The sequence below is a fragment of the Leucopleurus acutus genome, assembly GCF_964270905.1.
Source record: "Leucopleurus acutus genome assembly, chromosome: 17".
Classification (NCBI taxonomy): Eukaryota; Metazoa; Chordata; class Mammalia; order Artiodactyla; family Delphinidae; genus Leucopleurus; species Leucopleurus acutus.
Window position 1 is genome coordinate 68,229,675 of NC_139159.1, and position 23,438 is coordinate 68,253,112.

Consider the following 23,438-nt stretch of genomic DNA (forward strand, 5'->3'; position numbering starts at 1 on the left):
CATGTTGAGGATATAAAGAGTGGATACATTTAAGAACTGCAAAGCTCTTTGATGATATAGAAAGGTAAAGGTAAATTTTCAATTTTTTTCTTCATAGTCAATTGGTGTCAACACTGGTTTGAATATTTTCCTAATCCTCCTATCAATATTCTTAGTATGATAGAAAATGTTTTGGCATTTCATGACAAGGAACTCCTGCAACACTTCATAAATCATGATATAACTTCCCAGGTAAGAAATGTAAGATTTTTAGAATAACAACTTATTTTGGAAGCTAACATTGGTTCTGGTAAATATAAGACAGTATTTTCTTGAAAGAATATAATAAACATACTACTGTTATGCTTTTAATAGTATTCCATTTTTTTCTTCATTAAACTGCTTTCCTGAAAGTCTGTAAAGAAGAGCCGAAATTAGAGTAGTTCTTTTCATAGTTATGTTCTTAATATAATGATTTTAGTATATAAACCAAATGAACATATTAGCAATGGCTGTTATGACTTTTCCCTCAAGAACTAATACATTTTTTCTTATTTATTTTAGCTGTATGCATGGCCTCTTCTTGAAACTGTGTTCTCGGAAGTACTGACCAGAGAGGAGTGGCTAAAATTATTCGATAATGTCTTTTCCAACCATCCGTCATTCCTCCTGATGACTGTTGTGGCCTACAACATATGTTCTAGAGCTCCTTTGCTCAACTGTAATCTTAAAGATGATTTTGAGGTACATATCCTTGTTCTTAAGTAGTGGTTCTCAAATTTTATTTATTTCAGTTAAAAATCCACGTATTTATTGAGTACCTACTATATGTCAGGTACTGGTGCCAGGTGGTAAGAATATAGCGGAGAATAAGTTATACCACTGTGTGCTGGCCCTTACATAGCTGTAGTCAGTCATAGCTTGACTACTAGTCCTAAAATCATAGCTTCAGAGAAGAATCATGATAATATTGGAGTTTTGTGCTTTTTGCCTGTTTAAAGGATGTTTAACAATTGGGTCGTTGTTTATTCTGTGCATGATTTTATCAGTGACCCAGCTGGTCTGGGATAATCTAGATGCTTATTACACATGCAGAATGGTAACTGAGAATTTTGAGGCCAGTGGCTGAAAGAAAGCATTAGAGGTAGTTTTTAAAGGGAGAGGTTCTTTTGGTAACAGGATAAGTTAAGTTGGTTTTGTTTGTTTGTTACTTATTTTGTGGTTCCTATCAAATTAAACTCTCTTCTTACTTCATGATCACAAGATGCGTACATACATGTATGTATGTGTGTGTATTTACTAGAATTTGGACCTGCCAGCAGAACAAGATAATGTGGAAACATGTCAGATATTTTCTAAAAATCAAGGTTATTTTCAAAGGCTAATTTAGTTTTGAATTTACCTATTTTGGATTTTGAAGAAAAAAATTCCAGTAGAAGAATTTATTTCGTTGTTGAAGCAGTCTTCTATTATGAAGGAAGCCTTCATTTTGACTTAACATTTTAAAAGTTTTATTTCAAAATTTCATAATATGGTTGTATAAATTTATTTTTTTAAATATGAAACTGGATCTTCATTTTAAAACTTGGGTTATGAAACGCTTCAGTGAATTTGCAAAAAAAAAAAAATCCTCTTAAAGATAAACTCACATTTACATGTTTAAACTCGTTTTAGTTCTACCTTAATTGCTTTACTAGGTCAATCTCAATTTAAACACCAAGTTTTCTTACAGTATTTTTTTCACCATCGGAATAACCTGGATATAAGTGCTGTAATTAGAGAAGTTTATCGTCTCATGGATACCACGCCCGCTGATATTCATCCAGACAGCATGCTTGATGTTTTTGTGGCACTGACAAAAGGGCAATACCCAGTATTTAATCAATATCCAAAGTTTATTGTGGACCGTCAGACACAGGAACGAGAAAGAATAAGAATAAGGGATGATGAACTGGATTACTTAAGAGAGAGGTAATCATGCAACGGTTGTTCTTGGATAAAAACAAAATCTATTATAAACAAAATTTTTGTGAAAAAGACATGTAAATTATTAAGTTGTATAAAATCAGAGTTTGAAGGATGGAAATATCTTTAAAGGTATTCTTGCATATGGAAGTAAAACAGTTACATGTTAATCAGGCATACATTTTGTGTTTTGTTCGTTCTTGGACTTAAATTACTCAGTTTTCTTATTTGCGTTTTGTTATAATAATAAATATTATCTACTCTAGGCAGGCAGTTGAAGACATGCAAGCTGAACTAGACCAGCAAAGAGTTGAAGATGAAGCTTGGTACCAAAAACAGGAACTGCTTCGTAAAGCTGAAGAAACAAGGAGAGACACGCCCTTACAAGAGGAGGAGATGATGATACAGCAAAGACAAAAGTATGTTTAACACTTTGAAAAAAGCTGGACATCTGAGTTATTTTAATAATTTTTATTTCTTTCATTATTATGAAATTATATATAATTATATACAGTTTCACTTTGTATAGTATTACCCAGCTCTGCTATTTCCATTAAGCAAATGTTTAAGCTAATAAAAAGAAATTATAATACATTTTTCAAAAAATTGGCATATAGTAAACTGTAATTCTAAAGCTATACTGAGTATAATATAACTTGCTCTGATTATTCAGAAGTAATACAAGATCTAAGGCACCTTTTACGGTGGGCAGAAATGCCTTGCAACACAATGCTGGGTAAATCATCTTTAGTGGAGTATAATTTTTTAAATTGTGTTTTAAACATATCTGTGTGACCTGAAAATGAAACATAAAATGATTGTCTCATTGTACATTTCATACTTTGGAGGACAGGGAAAGAAGTATTAAATGCTTATTCAATAATACATTAATAAGGCAAAATGTTTAAATTAGTTAAGATCATGGGATAAGCATTGAGATTAAGGCTAATTGTTGGGAAAATCACTCCTGTAAGTGTTTGTTGATTCTTATTTTTGGATAGGACTATGAAACAGATTTCTGGTGTGAATTAAAAAAAATTACTGAACTGAGCCATCAGCCTTCTAAAATTCTAAAAGAATAAGCATACATAATCTTTGGTAACATTGGAGTATTTGGGGGCCGCCTTTTCTCAGATAAAGGATATTAATTGTATTGAGGTGATCTGAGTAGTAGACCTGTTAGAGAATTTTTGAGTATGAAGAAATAGCCAATTGCATGTGGACTTGTCACTTTCATGAATGCAGGCTTATTTTGTAATTGAGCGTTTTCATTTATATATTATAAAAACCCATGTTATGATAGCACCAGTTGAATTGGGAAAGCGGACCAAAATAGGTGGCAGGCCTTTCATTGTTGTGAAACATAGTATTTTTCCATTTAAATATATATTGGGAAATGATTTTATTTATTCCTCTTGATGTATTTTGTGTTTAAGACTAGCTGCTGTGAAAAGAGAGTTGAAAGTAAAGGAAGTGCACTTACAAGATGCTGCAAGAAGGCGTCTTCTGCAGCTTCAGCAAGAACAGCGTGAAATGGAGCTAAGAAGACTGGATGATGAAATTGAGAGAAAGGTTTATTATTCTTAGTTCTCATACATTATCTCCATTAACTCTTATTTAAATGTAACGAACACCTTCACGGTGGGAGGCCCGCGTACCGCAAAAAAAAAAAAAAAAAAAGAATATAAGAGTACCGATACCCTAGTCAATTTGGAGTGCATCAGTCTTAATATTTGCCAGTCTGATAGGTGATAGGTGAAAAATGGTTTTGTTTTTTTTGCTAATGATGTTAACTGTCTCTTTATTTATTTATTTATATTTACTTTTTCGGGGGGTACACGGGCCTCTCACCGCTGCGGCCTCTCCCGTTGCGGAGCACAGGCTCCGGACGCGCAGGCTCAGCGGCCATGGCTCACGGGCCCAGCCGCTCCGCGGCATGTGGGATCTTCCCAGACCGGGGCACGAACCCGTGTCCCCTGTATCGGCAGGCGGACTCTCAACCACTGCGCCACCATGGAAGCCCAGTCTCTTCCTTTGTTAATCTTCGTTTGTAGAACTAAAAATTGCATATCTAAATCGTTTTTCCATTTTTCTACCAAGTTACTCTTTTTCTTACCAATTTACACAGGCTCTTTTATCATTTGGGGCAGCAGTGTCCAATAGAAATATGATGTGACCCACATGGGTAATTTTAAGTTTTCTAATGGCCACATTAAAAAGTAAGAAGAAACAGGTGAAATTAATTTTAATAATATTTAACTCAGTATATCTGAAATTATCTTTGCAGTATGTCATTAGTAAACATTGTCATTGAGATGTTTTACCTTTTGTTTGTACGAAGTATTCGAAATCTAATAGTCAGTTTATACTTGTAGCACACCTCAATTAGGGCTAATCACATTTTAAGTGACTCAGCAGTTATATGTGGCTATAGTGCTTGCCTCACAGCATAGAGTCAGGGCATTAATCCTTTTGTCTGTTGAGAACGTTTTGCTCGGTCTGTGTTCCTTGACTTTTAAGAATGTTTGCAGTGTCTTTTTTTCATTATGTAAAATATTTTAATTTTTGGATAACCAACTTCATTAGTTTTTTATGACTTCTAGGTTTTCTGTCATGTTTATTAACCTTCCCATTTAAGGTTATATTACCACTTATGCCTATTTTCTTCTAGTTCTGTAGTTTTCTGTTGTTTCGTTAAATCTTTGATTATCTTTTTAATTATTTATTTATTTATGGCTGCGTTGGGTCTTTGTTGCTGCGCGCGGGCTTCCTCTAGTTGTGGCGAGCGGGGGCTACTCTTCATTGAGGTTCGCGGGCTTCTCATTGCAGTGGCTTCTTTTGTTGTGGAGCATGGGCTCTAGGCGCGCAGGCCTCAGTAGTTGTGGCATGCGAGCTCAGTAGTTGTGGCTCGCGGGCTGTAGAGCGTGGGCTCAGTAGTTGTGGCGCACAGGCTTAGTTGCTCCGCGGCATGTGGGATCTTCCCGGACCAGGGCTCGAACCCGTGTCCCCTTCATTGGCAGGCGGATTCTTCACCACTGCGCCACAGGGAAGTCTCTAAGAGTCAGCAGATTATTGTGCGCCAGCAAATCTGACCCACCACCTGTTTTGTTAAGGCTCGTGAGTTACAATGGTTTTAACATTTTCAGTAGTTAAAAAAAATCGGAATCAAAGAATAATAATTCATGACATGAAAATTATATTAAATTTTTAAAACATGAAATTCAAATTTCAGTGACCATAAATACAGTTTTATTGGAAAACGATCACACTTATTTGTTTACATATTTCTTTGGCTGCTTTCGCACTACAACAGCAGAGGTGAATAGCTGACACAAACGATGTCCCACAAAGCCTAAAGTATTTAACTGAGACTCTTTACAGGAAAAGTTTGCCAGCCCCTGATGTGTCTGAAAATTGAATGTAAGGAATGAGTTAGGAACCAAGCTTACTTCTTTCCAAAGGCAAGTCAATTTTCCCAGCAGCATTTGTTGAATATTAGCGAAGGCATTTTGCCAGCTGATGGTTATTAAATGTTCAGTTCCCTTATAAACTTGATCTCCTCCTTTGCTGTCCATTCCTAAGCCAGTACCACACTGTGTGAATAACACCTGTGTAATCTTTTACTAATTAGTAGGCCTAATTACCATAATTAGTGTGCCTTTTAAAGGGTTTTCTTGGGGGCTTCCCTGGTGGCGTGGTGGTTGAGAGTCTGCCTGCCGATGCAGGTGGACACGGGTTCGTGCCCCAGTCCGGGAAGATCCCATATGCCGCGGAGCGGCTGGGCCCGTGAGCCATGGCCGCTGAGCCTGCGCGTCCGGAGCCTGTGCTCTGCAACGGGAGAGGCCACAACAGTGAGAGGCCCGCGTACCGCAAAAAAAAAAAAAAAAAGAGTTTTCTTCAGTCTTCTCAAATGTTTTTCATTTCAAATAGACTTTGAAAATTTTATCTCTCCCTCTCTCTCTCTCTCTCTGAATCCCCCCATCCTATTGGAATTTTTATTAGGATTGCATTGAATTTGTAAACTAATTAAGGAGTTTCAAACTTGCTTTTGATAAAGTAGTAAATATTTAAATTTTTCTTAAGATTTTCATTCATCTATATTAATAATCTATTATCTCTTTTTATAGCATGAGATAATACTTTGTTTTGTTTAAAGCCAATTAACTTTAAGTTGGTTTTTAAAATCCATGATTTCTTTTAACTATCTCATCTAGTAAATGAGGTTGGTAATTCATTATTCTAGAAAATCTGTGTTCTTCCCCAAAAGTAATACAGGCTTGGAACTCTGATCTCTTTATTCCAAACCCCTTTGAGATAGTGGAAGGCAGTTTTTTTGGCGAAAGAATCCTGTCAAGTCCTTTCAATGGCACGATCTGGCCTCTGCCTCCCATTCCAGCCTCCTGCCCTTCCATCTCCCTGGTCTGATAGTGAGCTCTGACCCTGCTAAATAGCAGAAGCTTCTCTACTCACCGTTCAGGCACCAGCAGGAAAGGCAGCTTGAGTCCAAAGTGACACGTACAAGTGACACAGACATCTGTTAGTAGCAAGCAAAGTTGATCTGTTTTGCTCTGGTACATAGCTGTTTGTATCTCTGAAAATTCATGAGCAAAAGAGCTTCTGTAATTGAAATTCCTAAAAAGCATTATTTGCTATGCCAAACGTCTCCTCCACCTCTTAGCATTATAACTACTCTTGCCTCATCAACTCAAGTATCCCCACCTCTGAGCTAACTGCTTTCTCAGGAACCTCTTTAAGGTGAACTGGTTTTCCGTCCGTGGTTTTTTTACTCCTTGGATGCATGTCCTTGCACATCCCACTATACTCTCATTTTTACTGTTTGTTTCTCTGATTATATGTATTTGATAGTTTGTCTACAATATCTAACACTTTGCCTTATGCGTGTAAGTAGTAATGCAATCATTAACCGTTTACTGGTTGGATGAAATGCTTAGGTTAGATGCCTCATGGGTTATAGTTTGTTTTGTTTTGTTCTGAAACACATATCATGTTATTCTCACTCCTAAAGAATGAGCATTTTAGGCAGCCAAGTATTTAAGACAGTTCCCAGGAGTCTCTATCTAAAGAGTTCCTGATCCAGATCCTCTAGTGTATAGGACTGAAAAGCTCCCAAGTAATCAGATTTTGAGAAAGGTGAACTTTAAATTGGCTAAGTCCAAGCAGGGCACATACGGGTTGAACAGTCCACAGTAAATTTTAACTTGAAATTACTAGTTGCCAAACCGAATTTAGAAAAGTATAGAAGTTTAATCAAAAAGAACATTAAATAAATGTTATATCGAATAAGATTAAACATTTTATATTTTTATCCACTGTGAATTGCAATTGCTCAAGTTTTTCTAACTCATAATATGGCTAATGTAATATGGAAAGAGCTGCCATCTGTTCTCCCAGTCTGGGCAGATGAGCATATGGTAATTGTGTTTTCTTTTTTAGAAGATTATGCTTAACTTTAACTCAGACGTTATTTCTAGATTCCACAGTGAATGTTAATAGATTGGCAATTACTCTGGTTTCAAAAACCCAATACCTCTTATTTTAAATGCATTTAGCGCGTTGTTCATATCACAAGATTACTTCATCTATTAAACAAAAACTATTTTTGTAAATTGTTTTTGGTATTGACAGTCTGTTATTTGGCCGTAGGTACGTATGAGAGATCGAGACATTGTTGCCACAGCCAAAGACCTAGAAGTGAGACATCTGGAACTCGGATCACAAAAGAGCCTTCACGAGAAGGTATAAATCAACAACTTCCAATAGAAGAAAAGCAGAGTTTGTATGAACTCTTTTTAGACAGTTTATTCAAGGTTTTTTAATGTTCATTTTATTTTTTTTTTCAAGAAGAGTATAGTGTTATCCAGGATTGTAAGGTAGCCAGAATGTCTGAATGCACAGTTTGTTGTAATTCTTTAATTCATGTTTCTCTTAACAACTTAGTCTAGTGTCTGAAGCACCAGATGTAAGCCCCAGATTTTGCCTCAGGATCTTTTACTAACTTACTAAGTTTCCTCATATCTGTGTAATAGTGACTGCAGAATTAACCCAGTACTTCACAAGGATCCTACAAGGTAAGTCAGGTAAGAGCTGTAAAGCACTCGAAATTTGAATCTTCTGGAATCAAATCAGCAAGGACCTACTTCAGCACGTATAATTCAGTTTCCAAGACACTGGAAACTTTCTTACTGCTGTAGATATTTTTTGTTGGGGAAAAGCATTATGTTACTCATTTATTTAATGTTGAAACCACGTTTTCACTTCCTTCAGTCCTCTTAAAGTCAGACTGAGTTTGAAATTAGCGATAACTACAAATACGTAACAGGTAACATGCATGTGATTGTTTGTTGCTTACATTAAATAAGATTTAAAACATAGCATCCATTCGTAACTACAACACTTTAAGTTTCTACACTGAACTTTTTCTAAATCTGAGCCCCAGGAATTTACACTGAGTCTCCTATGATTTTGAATTACAATTCATTCATTTGAACTAAGCTTGAGGTTATTTTTTACTATCTTTTCTGCGGGGGAGGTGGAGTGGTGGCACCGGGGGCATGATTTCAGAATTAACAGAAATTTTGCAAGAAAATACTAAAAATTTCAAAGTGTTTTTCTCTCAGGTTCTCAGATATTAACATTTTGCTAAGTTTGCATTATCCTTCTCTTTCTGTCTATACACACACCTTTTTTTTGCCTGAGCTGTTTGAGTTGCAGACATGATGCTCTTTTACCCCTGAACACTTCATTGTATATTTTCTACAAGGAATCCTTATTACATAATCACAGTACAGTGATCAAAATCAGCACATTAACATATTATTATCTGTTGTATAAACCGTGTTCACATTTTATCAGTTGCCCTAAACGTGTCTTTTATAGCAAAAGAAAATCTAAGCTACTCCATTTGTTTCAGTTGTCATGTCTCTTTATTCTCCTCTCAGTTGGAACCACTCCTGAGTCTTGTCTTTATATTTTATCACACTTATACTTTTGAAGTATATAGGCCAGATATATTGTAGAATGTTCCTCAATTAGCATTTGTTGTTTACCTGTTGACTAATATCAAGCACCTTTTCATATGTTCATTGTCCGTTTTTCTATCTTCTTTGGAGATCATGTGGTTAATGTCTGTTTAAAGCATGTAGGGCCATACTTTCTTGGTTTTTGTCATATCGTGTAATTTTTTGTTGAAAACTAGCTATTTTAAGTAAGAGGACATTTCTGGAAATCACATTCTTTTCTCTCCTAAGGGTTTCTTGTTGTTTCTTTGCTTAGTGACTTTTCTGAATTATTCTGTAAAGTATTCTTTGTCATGTGTAGCCACTGGAGTCTCTACTCAGGTAGCCTGGTGACTAGACAGATTTCCTTAGATCCCTTGAACCAGAAAGCCTCTAGTCTTTGCCGAGAGGCACCGTGTGCATCATTTTCGGGCACACTTTCAACACTCAAGTTAGATAGTTTACAACTCTCTTAGATTTCACTTCCTGATTTTGCAAAACCTCAATTCACCAGAGCTGAGCGCTTAGGACCTTCTCAGGTCTGAGCGTTCACACAGCCCTTGGCACGCGCACATTGTTTACACATGCACACGGCCTTCTGAAGTCCCTGGAATCTGTTGGAGCATTTCAGAGCCCCCTATAGGTATCTGATTCCCCAGCTTTTCCTACAAAGCTTTTTGATTGGCCTGTTGTTTGCTCTGTGATCCACTGCCTTGGACAGTCACGATGTTCAACAGTTTCCCCTGATGGGTTTCAGCAGACATCCCCAGGGAAAAGGCTACAGGTGAGTTATGAGTCAGGTCAAATAAAAACAGCCTTGAAAGTGGGGTCTTCCAAGTCAGATGATGACAGTTCTCTGGGAATGGGAGTTACAAGGACCTCAACTCCATTTTGTCCCCTCCATTGGCTGCCAGGCTAATGATTTTCAAAGCTAATGGCAGAGCTTAGGGGTGGCTGGAATAGGAATAGGAATAATGCAAGTTTAAAATGCCATAAAGTTCGTCTTTCTTACTGAGATTCAGCCATTTTTATGAATAAATGCTCCCCAGATTGCTGTAAGCCTTCAGTTTATTTCCAGAGTTCTGAAAAAAGTTTGTTTTGCCAGTGATCTCAGTGCTTTTATAGATGAGAGAATTTTCAGAGGTCCTTACTCTTATTTCCACTGATGTCACCACTGTTTGCTTTACTTTGAAAATTAGATGATTACAGTTTTGGTATTCTGAAAAAGAGCAAAGACGTTTTTGTGTTCTAACATCATTATTATATGGATTGGTGATTTTTTTTAAATGATTTCTTTAACAGAATCTCACTAGAAATCAAGAAGCTATTGCAAAAGAAATGAGAGAAGATGCAGACGCCAATAAACGAAAAGTGGATCTTGAAGATCACATGTTTCATAGACCGATAGGAACAGATCAAACTCAGAACCAAAAAGCTCAGAAGGTAAAAATATGATAAATTTAGTGTATCTATAGAAGGAGGAATTACCATCTGCCATTCTTTTAAAAGAAGGAATTTAATAATGAACTCTATAAAGTTAATTTGTTTCTTTGCTTCAGTTATCACGTTCCTAGAAATTCACATTATTTTATTTAGAGGCTACTTACTTCACTGACAGCCATATACATGTGTCTTTTATACTCTTAGAGAATTTCAAGACTTGGAAGAAAATACATAGGGAATAACTTTATAAATTTTAGTGCCCTCCATTGTTAAGTCTCCGAAATTATCCCTGAGTGGATTAGTTGCAAAACATCAGGTCTCTGCCTGGTATATAAGCCAGCGTTTCCAAAGTGTATTCTGTAGAATATCAATAACTAGTATTAAATAAAATGGGGATGACACGTATTGAAAACGCTGTCTTAAAGTTAGGTATTTCCATGCCAGGTTTGAGGATATGGCACATTGTGAATCTTTAAGAAAGTTTCTTAAACTTATCTTATAGAATTTCTTGCGGAGTATCCTTTCAGAAATGCTGGCTTAAATGAATGGAAATAGAATTTGAGGGCTTCAGCATAGAACTTTGTCAATTATCCCTTTAACGAAATGGTAAGTGGGTCTGTGGCAGGGCCTGGCCCTGTTCCAAAAGCCAGGAATGGTGTAAGATTTCCCTACCTTCTGTTCTGTCCCTTGGCTTCCCCCCCAGAATATCCCCTCCCCCCTTTTTTGTCCTTATAGGCTTTTGTCCAGTCTGTAAAAATAGGTTCTTCTGACTCCTTTTCAAAGGACTGAAACATAGGAATTGTTTAATTCCACCCATCCCTTAGCCTAGAAGTTCTCAACCTTGGCTATACATTAGAACCACTTGAAGAGCTTTCTAGAAGTACCAATATCCAGCTGATAAAGAGATTGATTTAGTTGGTTTGTGGTGGAGCCTGGACATCAGTTTGATTTAAACACGTGGTGGAGCCTGGACATCAGTTTGTTTTAAACACTGAGATGATTCTAATATGCAACCAGGGTTGTGAACATCTGTCCTGGAGGCTTGGATACGTTGAATGGACATACCGTATTTTATGTAGTCTAAACTTGTTTCTGAAATTTACGAATTGTTCTTAGTTAGTTGAAGAAAATTTGGCAAAAGCTGAACAAGCATGTCTAAATACTGAGTGGCGAATTCAAGCTTTACGTAAACAAAGATGCGATGATCTACACCGAAATGAATGTTACCAGGAAGTAGCCAAACTGCTTCGGAAAAACAGAAAGAAAGAAATGGAAGTATTAAATGCAGTGATGGAGGGGGAAGCTAAAAAGGTAAGAATGGTGTTATAAACTTCTTGTTATTAATCATTTAAATCTTGAAATAGTACATAATCAAATGGCAATAGCATCAAACCACATAATGTGTGTTTGAAAAGATCTTAAAAATGATCTAATTTTAATACGTAGTGCTCAGAGAAGTCCAATGTTGATGCCACCTAAGAATGACTGAGTGTCTTTCTCAGTTACATTAGTGTCTCAACTTCCCAACCTCGTGGATTTGTTCTAGCTGATTGTATAATATTACTACTTTAATTTACCTAATTTTTTATACTAGCAACGTAAAAGACTTTGAACAGTTAGGAATTATATGTAGCTATTAGTAACAAAAACCAAAATGACAGTAACTATAAGCAAGATAGAAGTATTTTTCTTTTTCACATGAAAAGTCTGGAGGTGGGCAGTCCACGGTTGGTATCCTCCTGGCTCCAAGGTCATCAGAAAAACTGCCCCCTTCAACCTTTCTGCACTATTTCCTGGAGCATGTCTTTCATTCTCATGGATACCTTTCCATCCATTAATTTTAAAAACTCAATCCCGTAAGGTTTGAGATCTGAAATGTATTGAAATGAATTATTTCAGTAACAGTTGGGGCCTGTATGGCACTCTGAGGAATTGAATAGTAGGGACGTCAGAAGTGCCTCTGCTTTCAAGGTTCTTCAACAGCCTTGAGCCAAGACAGGCACCCAGATTCCCTAATACCAAATAAATCCTACGTGCCTTGGAAATATAAAGTAGAGGAGACAAAAGGGGCTACTTCACTATAGGAACTTGCATTAGCACAAATTTATGTGATTTTTTTCTCATTTATTTGTATTTAGTGGGAGGAAGCTGAAGAACAAGACTTTCATTTGAAATCAGAAAAGAAAGCTGCTGCTCCTTCAGATGCCTCTAGAAGGTGGTTCCTGGAGAATGAGATACACGCTCAACATCCGTGTCATAAAGGTGAGCATCGTGAATGCTTCTCTCTCCCTTCATGGTGTTAACACCTTCATTCATTCACTGTGGTCTCTCATCATGGATAAATCCCTGAGATGTATTTTGGCACTTTTAGTCAAATTAGTGCTCAGTTAAAAGGGTGGGATGAGGAGGTGGGGCTGTTTAAAAAAAAAAAAAAAGCGGGCTTCCCTGGTGGCGCAGCGGTTGAGAGTCCGCCTGCAGATGCAGGGGATGCGGGTTTGTGCCCCGGTCCAGGAGGATCCCACGTGCCACGGAGCGGCTGGGCCTGTGAGCCATGGCCGCTGGGCCTGCACGTCCAGAGCCTGTGCTCTGCAGCGGGAGAGGCCACAACAGTGAGAGGCCCACTTACTGCAAAAAAAAAAAAAAAAAAGCTCCAATTAAGAAAAATTTCTCAGCCATCCTGTAGAATTGTTTTATTCCACGGTCCTTGGCATCCCCTTAATGTACTAGACTATGATTTGTTCCCAAAGTGCTATTTCTAGTTAATTTTAGTAAAAATGTGTGCTTTGCCAATAGCTGGTCCTCAGAACAACAGTTTATTAAAGTAACACAAGGAAACTTATTATAGGACCTAATCAAACATTAGGTTTTGGTGCAAGGCTTACCAGTGGCATTCAATGAAAAATCAAACTTTTAATTTAAAATTCTTGGAAATTCCCTGGCAATCCAGCGGTTAGGACTCAGCGCTTTCACTGCCGTGGTCCGGGTTCAATCCCTGGTTGGGGAACTAAGATCCCACAGGCCCCATGGCATGGCCAAAATAATAATAATAATTTAAAATTCTAAAATAGAGTACCTTTACAGGGAACTTCTGTCTTACTATATCTTGTATTGTTTCAGTCTTTTATAAAATGTTTATGTGTTACTTTTTAAAATAACAGCCTTACTGATATGTAATTCACATGCCCTACCATTCACCTATTAAAAATATACAATTCAACAGTATTATGTTACCATATATTAAAAAGTATATTCAGAGTGGTGCAGCCATCACCACGATCGATTTTAGAACATTTTCACAGCCCCAAATACACCCCATGGCCATTTGCAGTCACTCCTCATTTCCTGCTACTCCCCCCAGCCCTTGGCAACCACTAATCTACCCGTTTCTGGAGATTTGCCTATTCAGGAAATTTCATATACATGGAATCATACGCTACACGGTCCTTTGTGTCTGACTTCTTTCACTAGCATAATGCTTTGAGGTTCAACCATGTTGTAGCATATATCAGTACTTCACTCCTTTTTAATGCAGAATAATATTCCATTGTATGAGTATTCCACATTTTATTTATCCACTCATCAATTGATAGACATTTGGGTTGTGTCCGCTTTTGGGCTTTTACGACTAATGCTGCTCTGTGCATTACCTTTGTCATTACTTTTGTAGTGCACAGATTGAAAAGCAAAAATAGAGGTTAGATGCTATCATCATTTAATTAGGCTACTTTTGAAAGCCCTCATCACCTCTCACGCTTTTGGGTTTAGGTCCCAAATAGCGCCCGGAGCCCTTGGGGGAAGTGGGGAGCAGAATGTCACAAATTAAAAGACACAAACCACTGGAGCTGCCACTTCTCCCTAACCCTGTCACACTTACCCCAACATTAGAAAGAAAAGAAATTTGAGACTTGGAGAACCTACGAATTTAGAAATGGAAAAGGAAAGAGACTGCAAAAAGCTCCCTGCGTCCGTAGTCTTCCTACATGTGGCCCTTCTGCCTCCAGGGTGCCTTCCTCCCAGGCCACCTACGCTTTTTCGACGTTCCTAAATTTCACCAATGAGAGATAGTTTGGTTAATAATCATTCATTTTTCAAAAGGCAAATGTGTAAGGATTTGATCATCGCCTTAATCAGGGTGTATAGATTAAATCCGTGTCACTTAATCCTAAAACTGGAGGCTAATCAGCTATAATTAGGAGAACGGCATGTTGACTGCAAGTGCTCAGCATTGGTTTGTCACTCAGCCTAGAAGCGAGGCACCAGGAAGTAGGAAGCAGGTGAGTGTGCCAACGACAGGTCATGTATTTACATTTGTGCCTAGTGTCAATCTTTATTAGCAATGGGGGGGAATTCTTATGGTTTCCCAAAAAATAGAACCTTCTGGACAATGTGGATGACCCTCACTGCTTCTAAGATCCTAGGCCCATAACTTAAACTGAATAGCGAGTGATGTCTTATATTAGTCCAGATTTTTAATGGGCAAAGGATTTGAACAGACAGTTCTCCAGAGAAGATATACAATGACCAATACACGTATGAAAAGATGTTCAGCTTAAATTAGTCATTAGGGAAATACAAATCAAAACCCCATGAGAAAACATTCAAATTAAAAATAGATATACAGTGAGATACAACTTCACGATCAGTAGCATGGATGTAATCCATTAACAAGTGGGGGCAAGGATCAGAGGAATTGGAACAGTGCTGGTGGGAATGTGACGTGGTACAGCCACTTTGGGAAACAGTCTGGCAGTTCCTCAAAAGGTTAAATGTAGAGAGACTGTATGACCCAGCAGTTCCACTCCTAGGTATATACACAAGAGAACTGAAAACATATCCCTACAAAAACTTGTACATTGAATGCTCACAGCATCATTATTCATAATAGCCCAAAAGTAGAAACAACGCAAATACCCATCAAATGAGGAGTGGATAAACAAAATATGGTATAGCCACACAATGGAATCTTACTTAGTGATAAAAAGGAATTAACTACTGATTCATGCTACAAAATGGATGAACCTTGAAAACCTTATGCTAAGTTAAAGCAGCTAGACCAAAAGGCCACATGTTAATATGCTTCTATTCATGAAATGCCCAGAATAGGCAAACCTGTAGAGGCAGAAGGGGGTTAGTGGTTTGTGGGTGGGAGGGGTAGGGGAGTGGGCCACTAGTGGGTAAGACGTTTATTTGGGGGATGATGAAAATGTTCTAGAATTAGTGGTGATGATTATACAACTCTAAGTATACTAAAAACACTGAACTGTACCCTTGAAAGGGGTGAATTCTGTGGTATGTGAATTACCTCAGTGAAACATTTTTTTAATGACATTCGTAAATGCTGGTTGCCAGGTAGGGCCACTGGACCAGGTTTTAAAGCGACTGGGCCTTGAAGAAAGGGAAGAGCTTAGAGCAATTGGAGGACATTTCAGGGAGGGAGGATTTCATGGTGTGGTGCAGGAGCCCAGGCTGGATGTCGGGAACACCAGGTTCTGGTTCCAGCCTCATGGTAAACGAAGACAGAGTTTAAAGAATCTTAGCCAGAGTCAATAAGCTGTGTATCTCTGGTTAGTTTATTTACCCACTTGTGTTTCATTTGTGCCTATTAAGAAATGTTTACTGGTCTTCAGTTTCCTCATTTGTAAAATGAGAAGATTATAGACTAGGCGATTTTTAATTTTGTTACAGGTCTAACGTTATATTACACCATTTTCTAACCACTGACAGTCTGTGGGTCCCTCTGAGGCTCTCTCCCAGAAACATGCACATACACGTACACACACACACAGCACTTTCCCATAATCATTTTTGTGGATTCCCCAACCAAACGCCTCCATGAACTCCTTGCATGAGACAGAACTTGTTAAAAGTAATGAATCAGTGGCAGAGACTTGCCTGTCATGGTGATTCAGGTTAGGCCAGCTGGAGCAGAGAGCTTCTGTACAAGAATGGTTAAAGATATCACTGAAGCATGTAGGTGATGGGGACCTTCAGGCTGAGCAGTGGGCTTCATCCTGTTGACCAGCCTGGCTGCAGAGCAGAATGGCCTGCGGAAGGTAGTACAGGGCTTGCCTCCTGGGCAAGGAATGCGGTTAGGGAAAGGAAGGAAATTTAGTTTGGACCTTTTTGTTCCTTTCGAATTTTGTGAGGTACAGTTAATACCACTTCAGTAAATAAATACTAATTTTAAATAATAAGAATCACTTTTGGGGCTTTAAAATAAATACATTAAATGAAGGAAAAAAGCAAGTTGTAGTGCAAAAAAGTATAGGAAAAAGAACTTTCACTTTTTACTGTACTATTTATATGCTCAAATTTGTTACAGTTAGCCAGTGACTGGCAATCTTTTGATACATTACAAATTTTTAAAAAAATGCATAGTCAGGACCTCACATTTAATTCTGTAGATTTAAAAAAAAATGGAAAGGGCTTCCCTGGCGGCGCAGTGGTTAAGAATCCGCCTGCCAATGCAGGGGACATGGGTTTGATCCCTGGTCCGGGAAGATCCCACATGCCACAGAGCAACTAAGCCCGTGCGCCACAACTACTGAAGCCCACGTGCCTAGAGCCCGTGCTCCACAACAAGAGAAGCCACCGCGATAAGCCCATGCACTGCAACCAAGAGTAGCCCCCGCTCGCCACAGCTAGAGAAAGCCCGCGTGCAGCAACGAAGACCCGGTGCAGCCAAAATTAAATAATTTTTTTTAAAAAACCGGAAAGCTAGATGTTTGTTTTAAAGTTTCACAGGTGGATCTGCTCAGCAGTGTTTGAAACGTTGCTATAAGCAAAGGGGGGGAACCACTGGCTGTGTGATATTTACAAGACGGCATTTAATTCATCCTCCCCAATAGCCGTGGGCAGGAGGGATATAGGAGGACAGATGAGAGACAAGGAACTGTGAGATCTCAGATTTGGAAGGATCTGATATGTGAATCATCTCTGCAACATTGCAATAGTGGTTATCCAGCCTATGCCAGAACACTAATAGAGCTGGTGAGCGCGTTACCTCATTCCATTTTCTGCCAGTATTTTATTTAAAAGTTGCTCCTTCCTTATGTAAAGCTGAACCTGCTTTTCTTTTTGTAAACCGTCTCATTAAAAACTGTTCTTTGGTCAGAATGGCCATCAGAAAAGTCTACAAATAAATGCTGGAGGTGTAGAGAAAAGGGAACCTTCCTACACTGTTGGTGGGAATGTAGATTGGTGCAGCACTATGGAGAACAGTATGGAGGTTCCTTAAAAAACTAAAAAGAGAATTACCATATGGCCCAGCAATTCCATTCCTGGGCATATATCCAGAAAAGATGAAAACTCTAATTCGAAAAAATACATGCACCCTAATGTTCATTACAGCACTATTCACAATAGCCAAGACATGCAAGCAACCTAAATGTCCATCAACTAATGAATGGATAAAGAAGATGTAATACATATATACAATGGAATACTACTCAGCCTTAAAAAAGAATGAAATAATGCCATTTGCAACATGGATGGACCTAGAGATTATAATACTAAGTGAAGTAAGCCAGACAGAGAAAGATGAATCATATGATGTCACTTATATGTGGAATCTTTAAAAATGATACAAATGAACTTATTTATGAAACAAACAGACATAGAAAACAAACTTGTGGTTACCAAAGGGGAAAAGGGGGAGAGGGATAAATTAGGAGTATGGGATTAACAGATACACACTACTATATATAAAATAGATAAACAACAGGGACTTACTGTATAGCACAGATAACTATATTCAGTATCTTGTAATAAGCTGGAATACAAAAGAATCTGAAAAAGAATACATAAGTGAATCACTTTTCCATACACCTGAAACTAACACAACATTGTAAATCAACTACAATTAAAAAAAAACAAGCTATTCTCTGGAGCAATGCAGATTATGCTTACTACCATGATAGCCCTTCAGATATTTTAAGATGCCTCTTATATTCCATTCCCTGACACCAGTTCAAAATTAACCATTTGGTAATTAGTCACATTATCTTAATGACTCATTGAGCTAAAACGATGAGTTAAAACCATTAGCTGAACACATATGTATGGAATCTAAAAAAAAAAAAAAAAAGATGGTTCTGAAAAACCTAGGGGCAGGATAGGACACGGGGAGGGGGAAGGGTAAGCTGGGACGAAGTGAGAGAGTGGCATGGACATAGATACACTACCAAATGTAAAATAGCTAGCTAGTGGGAAGCAGCCGCATAGCACAGGGAGATCAGCTCGATGCTTTGTGACCACCTAGAGGAGTGGGATAGGGACGGTGGAAGGCAGACACAAGAGGGAGGAGGTATGGAGATATTTCTCTATGTATAGCTGATTCACTTTGTTATAAAGCAGAAACTAACACACAATTGTAAAGCAATTATACTCCAGTAAAGATGTTAAAAAATTAATTAATTTTAAAAAACACAAAACACACACACACACAAACACACACACCCCCCAGTAGCTGAAGCTCTTGAGCCCAGGTGAAAGGCAGGCATCATCTTCATGAGTCAGTGTGACCTGAGCAGTCTGGGCCTGACTCATGGAGGCTTGGATCCTGGTGATGGGAGTAGAAAGGAAGGGACATCCTAAGTGACATTAGGATGAAAAAATCAAAAGGACTCTGATGTCTTATTGGATGTAAAGCTGTAGGAGTTAGGAAACAGTAAAAACACAGCTGAAGGGTGAGTATAAATTTTGAAGTGGGGAGTGATGTTAAAAAAAAATAGGAGGTGGCACTGGTTAGGTGTGGAACACTGCCATGCTTCCTACTCTAATAAGTCCAGGTAAAACTTGCCTATCGCTTGGGACGTCCCTGGTAGTCCGGCGGGTGAGACTCCATGCTCCCAATGCAGGGTTTCATCCCGGGTCAGGAACTAGATCCCGCATGCTGCAACTAAGACTCTGCATGCCGCAACTAAAGATCCCACATGCCGCAACTAAAGATGCCACGTGCCGCAGCTAAGACCCAGCCCAGCCAAAATAAATAATAAAAATAAAAATATTTAAAAAAACAAAACAAAACTTGCCTGTCGCTGCTTCTGGTCTGCTGTATATAGTGGTCATGCCTTGCCTGGTTAAAGCTGGTAGTGATCAGCTCACAGGTGTTCTCAAGGAAGGTTCGCTAATCACATTTAATCGTCTCTCCCAACAAATGTTTGGGATCTCTGTACTAACACCTGTATTTTTCAGTAGTTTGTTGGCTTTTTGTTTTAGCTAAAGGTGTTTTTAAAGTACTTTACCAAAACTTCAGCTCAGCTCTTAATTCTCACTAACTGTACTTCCCTTGCCTATTGAATGGTGACAGCATTCTTCCCAGAAGAGAAAACTAAGGGGCTTTTTATCCTTGGCACTTTTAATTCACTAGGGACCGTCTGGAATTAATCATGGCTTTCTATCCACTCCCAAACATTCTCTCTGTTTTTTCACTTTTATAACGTAGTGCCCAGGTGCCAAGATGAATGGGTCGCCTCAGGCTGTTTGCCTAGATCCTCACAGTTAAAAGACATTTCTGAAATGGAGTCCTTGACACAGAGTAAGTCAACAAACAAGAAAGATGTCTCCTGTCATGTTCGATTTAGCAATATTTAAGCAAGATTGTGGCTTAAGTTATAGTTGTAGCATGTTGAGACCATTTTCCCAGGGCATTGATCATGGAAATCCTAAAGTGGAGTCAGCAAGATTCTCAGGTTTCCAGCTGGGGAGAAAAACTGGGTCAGTTCGAACCCCAAGTAGGGAAAGCTTGCCAAATATCATTAGTGCGACTGTTTCTCTAGCACCAGCACTGCTGCCCAAAACAGAGTTGGAGGCTCCAATAGAAGTCCGTCACTAACTAAATTAATGATATTCATGACTATTTTTTACATCCTCGTGAAAAGAAAATCTCAGGATTAGTTTTCAAAGCTATTACATATTTGAATTTTCTCAGCTCTTATTCTGGGCTGAGTTCCCTCCAGCAACCATTGGAAACATGTGTCTGCTCTGGGCCCTGGGATGTACTGCAGGGCCAGCTCGCTCAGAACTGCTGAGGGCAGGTGGCTCCATGGTGATTAGTTGCCTTTTGATCCCTTGACTTGATTAACTGGAGGTTTTTGTTTATTTCTGGAAGGGATGGGATGGAAACATCTCACAGAAATGTAGTCATAGCATTAAGCCCATAAAGGAGCTAACAGTTTCCCCAGTAAAGTACTTGATTTGTGTTTAAAAGGAGGGGAGGGGACTGGAAACTCTGTTAGACTTTATTTCAACCAACTTTTTCAGTAAAACTGTCATATAAGTGAAGCAGAATTTAACAGTGTGTTTTGAGTTCTTTTAGAAGAACAGATTTGTATATAATGTCCCCAAAAGACCAGCTTTATAAGAAAGATACCTGGTAACAAGTCATGAGTTCCAGTGTTGTGTAAAACATCCTTGCTAACTCATACTCTTATGTGCATCTCTAAATTCTGTGTCAGGATGTGAATTAAACCAAAAGTCATGTGTAAGTCAAATGAAAGGACAGGAGATTCTCAACTGTTCTCTATTCTGACACGTCAGAACTTTTTAACTAGATAGTTCTAAATTTCAAAATCCAGTTGAGGACATTTGGCAAGTTTCTCATTTGGCAGCAAAATAAGAAAAGCATAAATGTTTTATTCCTTGGGGGAAAAACAGTTTTCAGAAATTGAAGCTATTTGAATATGTAACTAAGTTTCAGAGAAGTATATTTTTAAGATGCTTCTTTTTTGAATTCCAGTATTTACTAGCCCCTCTAAATCAATGTGAAATGACTGTTACACTTGGACACACTGTAATGCTCTAATCTTGATTCTGGACTCTCCCTGCGTTGGCCACTATAAAAAGCACTTGACTTATTTATTTAAGCATTAGGAGAAGTGGTCATGGTGTACATTTCACAATATTAATTTTGGCACCTTGGAATTTTCTCATTACAATAAGCACCATGGTGAAGAAACTTACTATTGCAAAGAACTCAAATTCTCTCTTAAACAAGCTTTCTTCCTAATTTAAAAGGTCATCTGTATTCCCAAATCAAAAAAAAGCTAACCAAAAGCAGATAAGTTCTCTAACAGCATTCATTCAATTCAACGAATAAATATTTGACTTGTAAATGGAACCACATGGGCAGGTAATATGTTTGGCTTTTTGTTTAAGAAGTTTTGTTTTTAGAATATTCATTTCATTATTGATTTTTTGCAACGTATTGACCTTTAAACACTATACCATTGCTAAAATTAACTGTTGTTAATTTTAAATTTTGTTTTCAAGTTTCATTAAACCAAAGAAAAACACATTGGGACACCATGGAATGGGATCTTATGGAGAGAGTGAGAAATCTCCGCCAGAGACTCGCCACCCAGGCTCGAAACAGATGTCAAACGCCTCATCTTTTGGCTACTTAGGAGGCTGGTCACCTTGAGAGAGTCAAAGAGCGAGATACCTATTTTGCAATCAGTGACACTGATTTTCAGATTATTTATTTTAAATTCCTATAAAGATCAACCTTTTGTATGAAAAATATGTGTGTATAAAAATTATGTGTTCTCCTTAATTCTGGTGCTTTGGGACTTGTAAATGGCTTATTGTACTTTTCACAATAAAAAAAATTTGAAGCTTTTAAAGCTTTGTATTAGGCCCTTTCAGGTTTCAAGGACCAGCATAAACCTCAGGAACTTTAGTGGATGAGGTTTTATTTTAAAGGTGAACGGAGAAATAAAGAACACGACACCACCTCAGCAGCTGTGCAGCCAGGACTGAGCCAGCACTCAGCAGCAGCGCCAGAGCGCGAGCAGTGAGGAGAGGCCCACCTGCCAGCCCCTCTGCCCCCAGCAGCTGGTCCCCCCCTCGCCCGCGATCCACCGTACCAACAGCACCCAGGCCGCTGTCTGCTCTTCTCCTGACGGCACCGGCTCAGCGCCACAACAGGGCTGCTCCCGGCTTCAGCATCTTGGCAAATTACTTCCCTGAACCCATTTCTAAAGGGAGAGTAGAAACAGCACGTGGTCTTTGATGTAAAGATTAAATAAGATCATGTATATGAAGTTCCTGATATAGTGCTTTTCCTGGTATGGTGCTTAGCACACAGCACACAGTACATACGAGTGTTTTGTTTTGGTTTTGGCACAAAGATAACCTTATGGTAAGCCAAATGCTCTCTTTTGTCCGAAGTCCTAAGAGAATACCCCGTTATAGGACTTCCCTGATGGTGCAGTGGTTAAGAATCCGCCTGCCAATTCAGGGGACACGGGTTCGAGCCCTGGTCCAGGAAGATCCCACATGCCGCGGAGCGGCTAAGCCCGTGCTCCACAACTGCTGAGCCTGTGCTCTAGAGCCCGCATGCCACAACTACTGAGCCCATGCGCCACAACTACTGAGCCCACGCTCCTAGAGCCAGTGCTCTGCAATGAAGAGTAGCCCCCGCTCGCTGCAACTAGAGAAAGCCTGCGCACAGCAACAAAGACCCAACGCAGCCAAAAAAAGAGAAAAAAACACCTTAGATTACATCAGGAAAAACAATTTTTTAAAAAAAATACCCCATCATTATGCAAGGCATTGGTTTCCCAAGAGCACTTTCATCAGACTCATTTTCTTTGTCAGTTTGTTAGAAGCATACCTTCATGGGCCAGGCTGGTGTGTGTATGTGGCAACAGAAAGTCACAGGATATAAAATATTTCTGGTGTGATTGCAACTTCAATGAGCTAGAAATTGCTCACCTAAAAGGATTTGAATTATAGGGACCCCCCTGGTGGTCCAGTAGGTAAGACACTGCCCTCCCAATGCTCGGGGCCCAGGTTCAATCCCTGGTCAGAGAACTAGATCCCACACGCATGCCGCAACTTAGAAGCCCATGTGCCAGAACTAAAGATCCCATGTGCCGCAACAAAGGATCCCGTGTGCTGCAACGAAGATCCCGCTCAGCCTAAATAAATTTTTTTTTTAAAAAAACATTTGAATTCTAAAATATTGTGATTCTGCCAGCCAGAATCAACTGTATATTGCCCGTTTTTGACCTCTACTTCAGGTCCTCTTTT

The 23,438-nt window shown here is 38.7% G+C and overlaps 1 protein-coding gene across 7 annotated transcripts in view; it reads left to right on the forward strand.

The window, feature by feature from the left end:
- TBC1D31 (TBC1 domain family member 31) overlaps positions 1-22,014 on the forward strand; it is a 60,358-nt gene extending 38,344 nt beyond the window's left edge. For 3 of the 7 annotated variants that reach the window (XM_082859089.1, XM_082859093.1, XM_082859095.1), the window contains 12 exons: positions 98-231; positions 544-723; positions 1,712-1,950; positions 2,211-2,363; positions 3,381-3,516; positions 7,609-7,701; positions 9,682-9,744; positions 10,263-10,403; positions 11,520-11,714; positions 12,542-12,665; positions 19,849-19,941; positions 21,675-22,014. In XM_082859089.1, coding sequence (XP_082715215.1) covers positions 98-231; positions 544-723; positions 1,712-1,950; positions 2,211-2,363; positions 3,381-3,516; positions 7,609-7,701; positions 9,682-9,744; positions 10,263-10,403; positions 11,520-11,714; positions 12,542-12,665; positions 19,849-19,941; positions 21,675-21,808 — 1,685 coding nt within the window. In that variant the 3' untranslated portion in view covers positions 21,809-22,014. The remainder of the gene's footprint in view (positions 1-97; positions 232-543; positions 724-1,711; positions 1,951-2,210; positions 2,364-3,380; positions 3,517-7,608; positions 7,702-9,681; positions 9,745-10,262; positions 10,404-11,519; positions 11,715-12,541; positions 12,666-19,848; positions 19,942-21,674) is intronic. The other 4 variants (XM_082859090.1, XM_082859091.1, XM_082859094.1 and 1 more) reach the window with 4 other exon arrangements.
- The last annotated feature ends 1,424 nt before the right edge of the window (positions 22,015-23,438 follow it).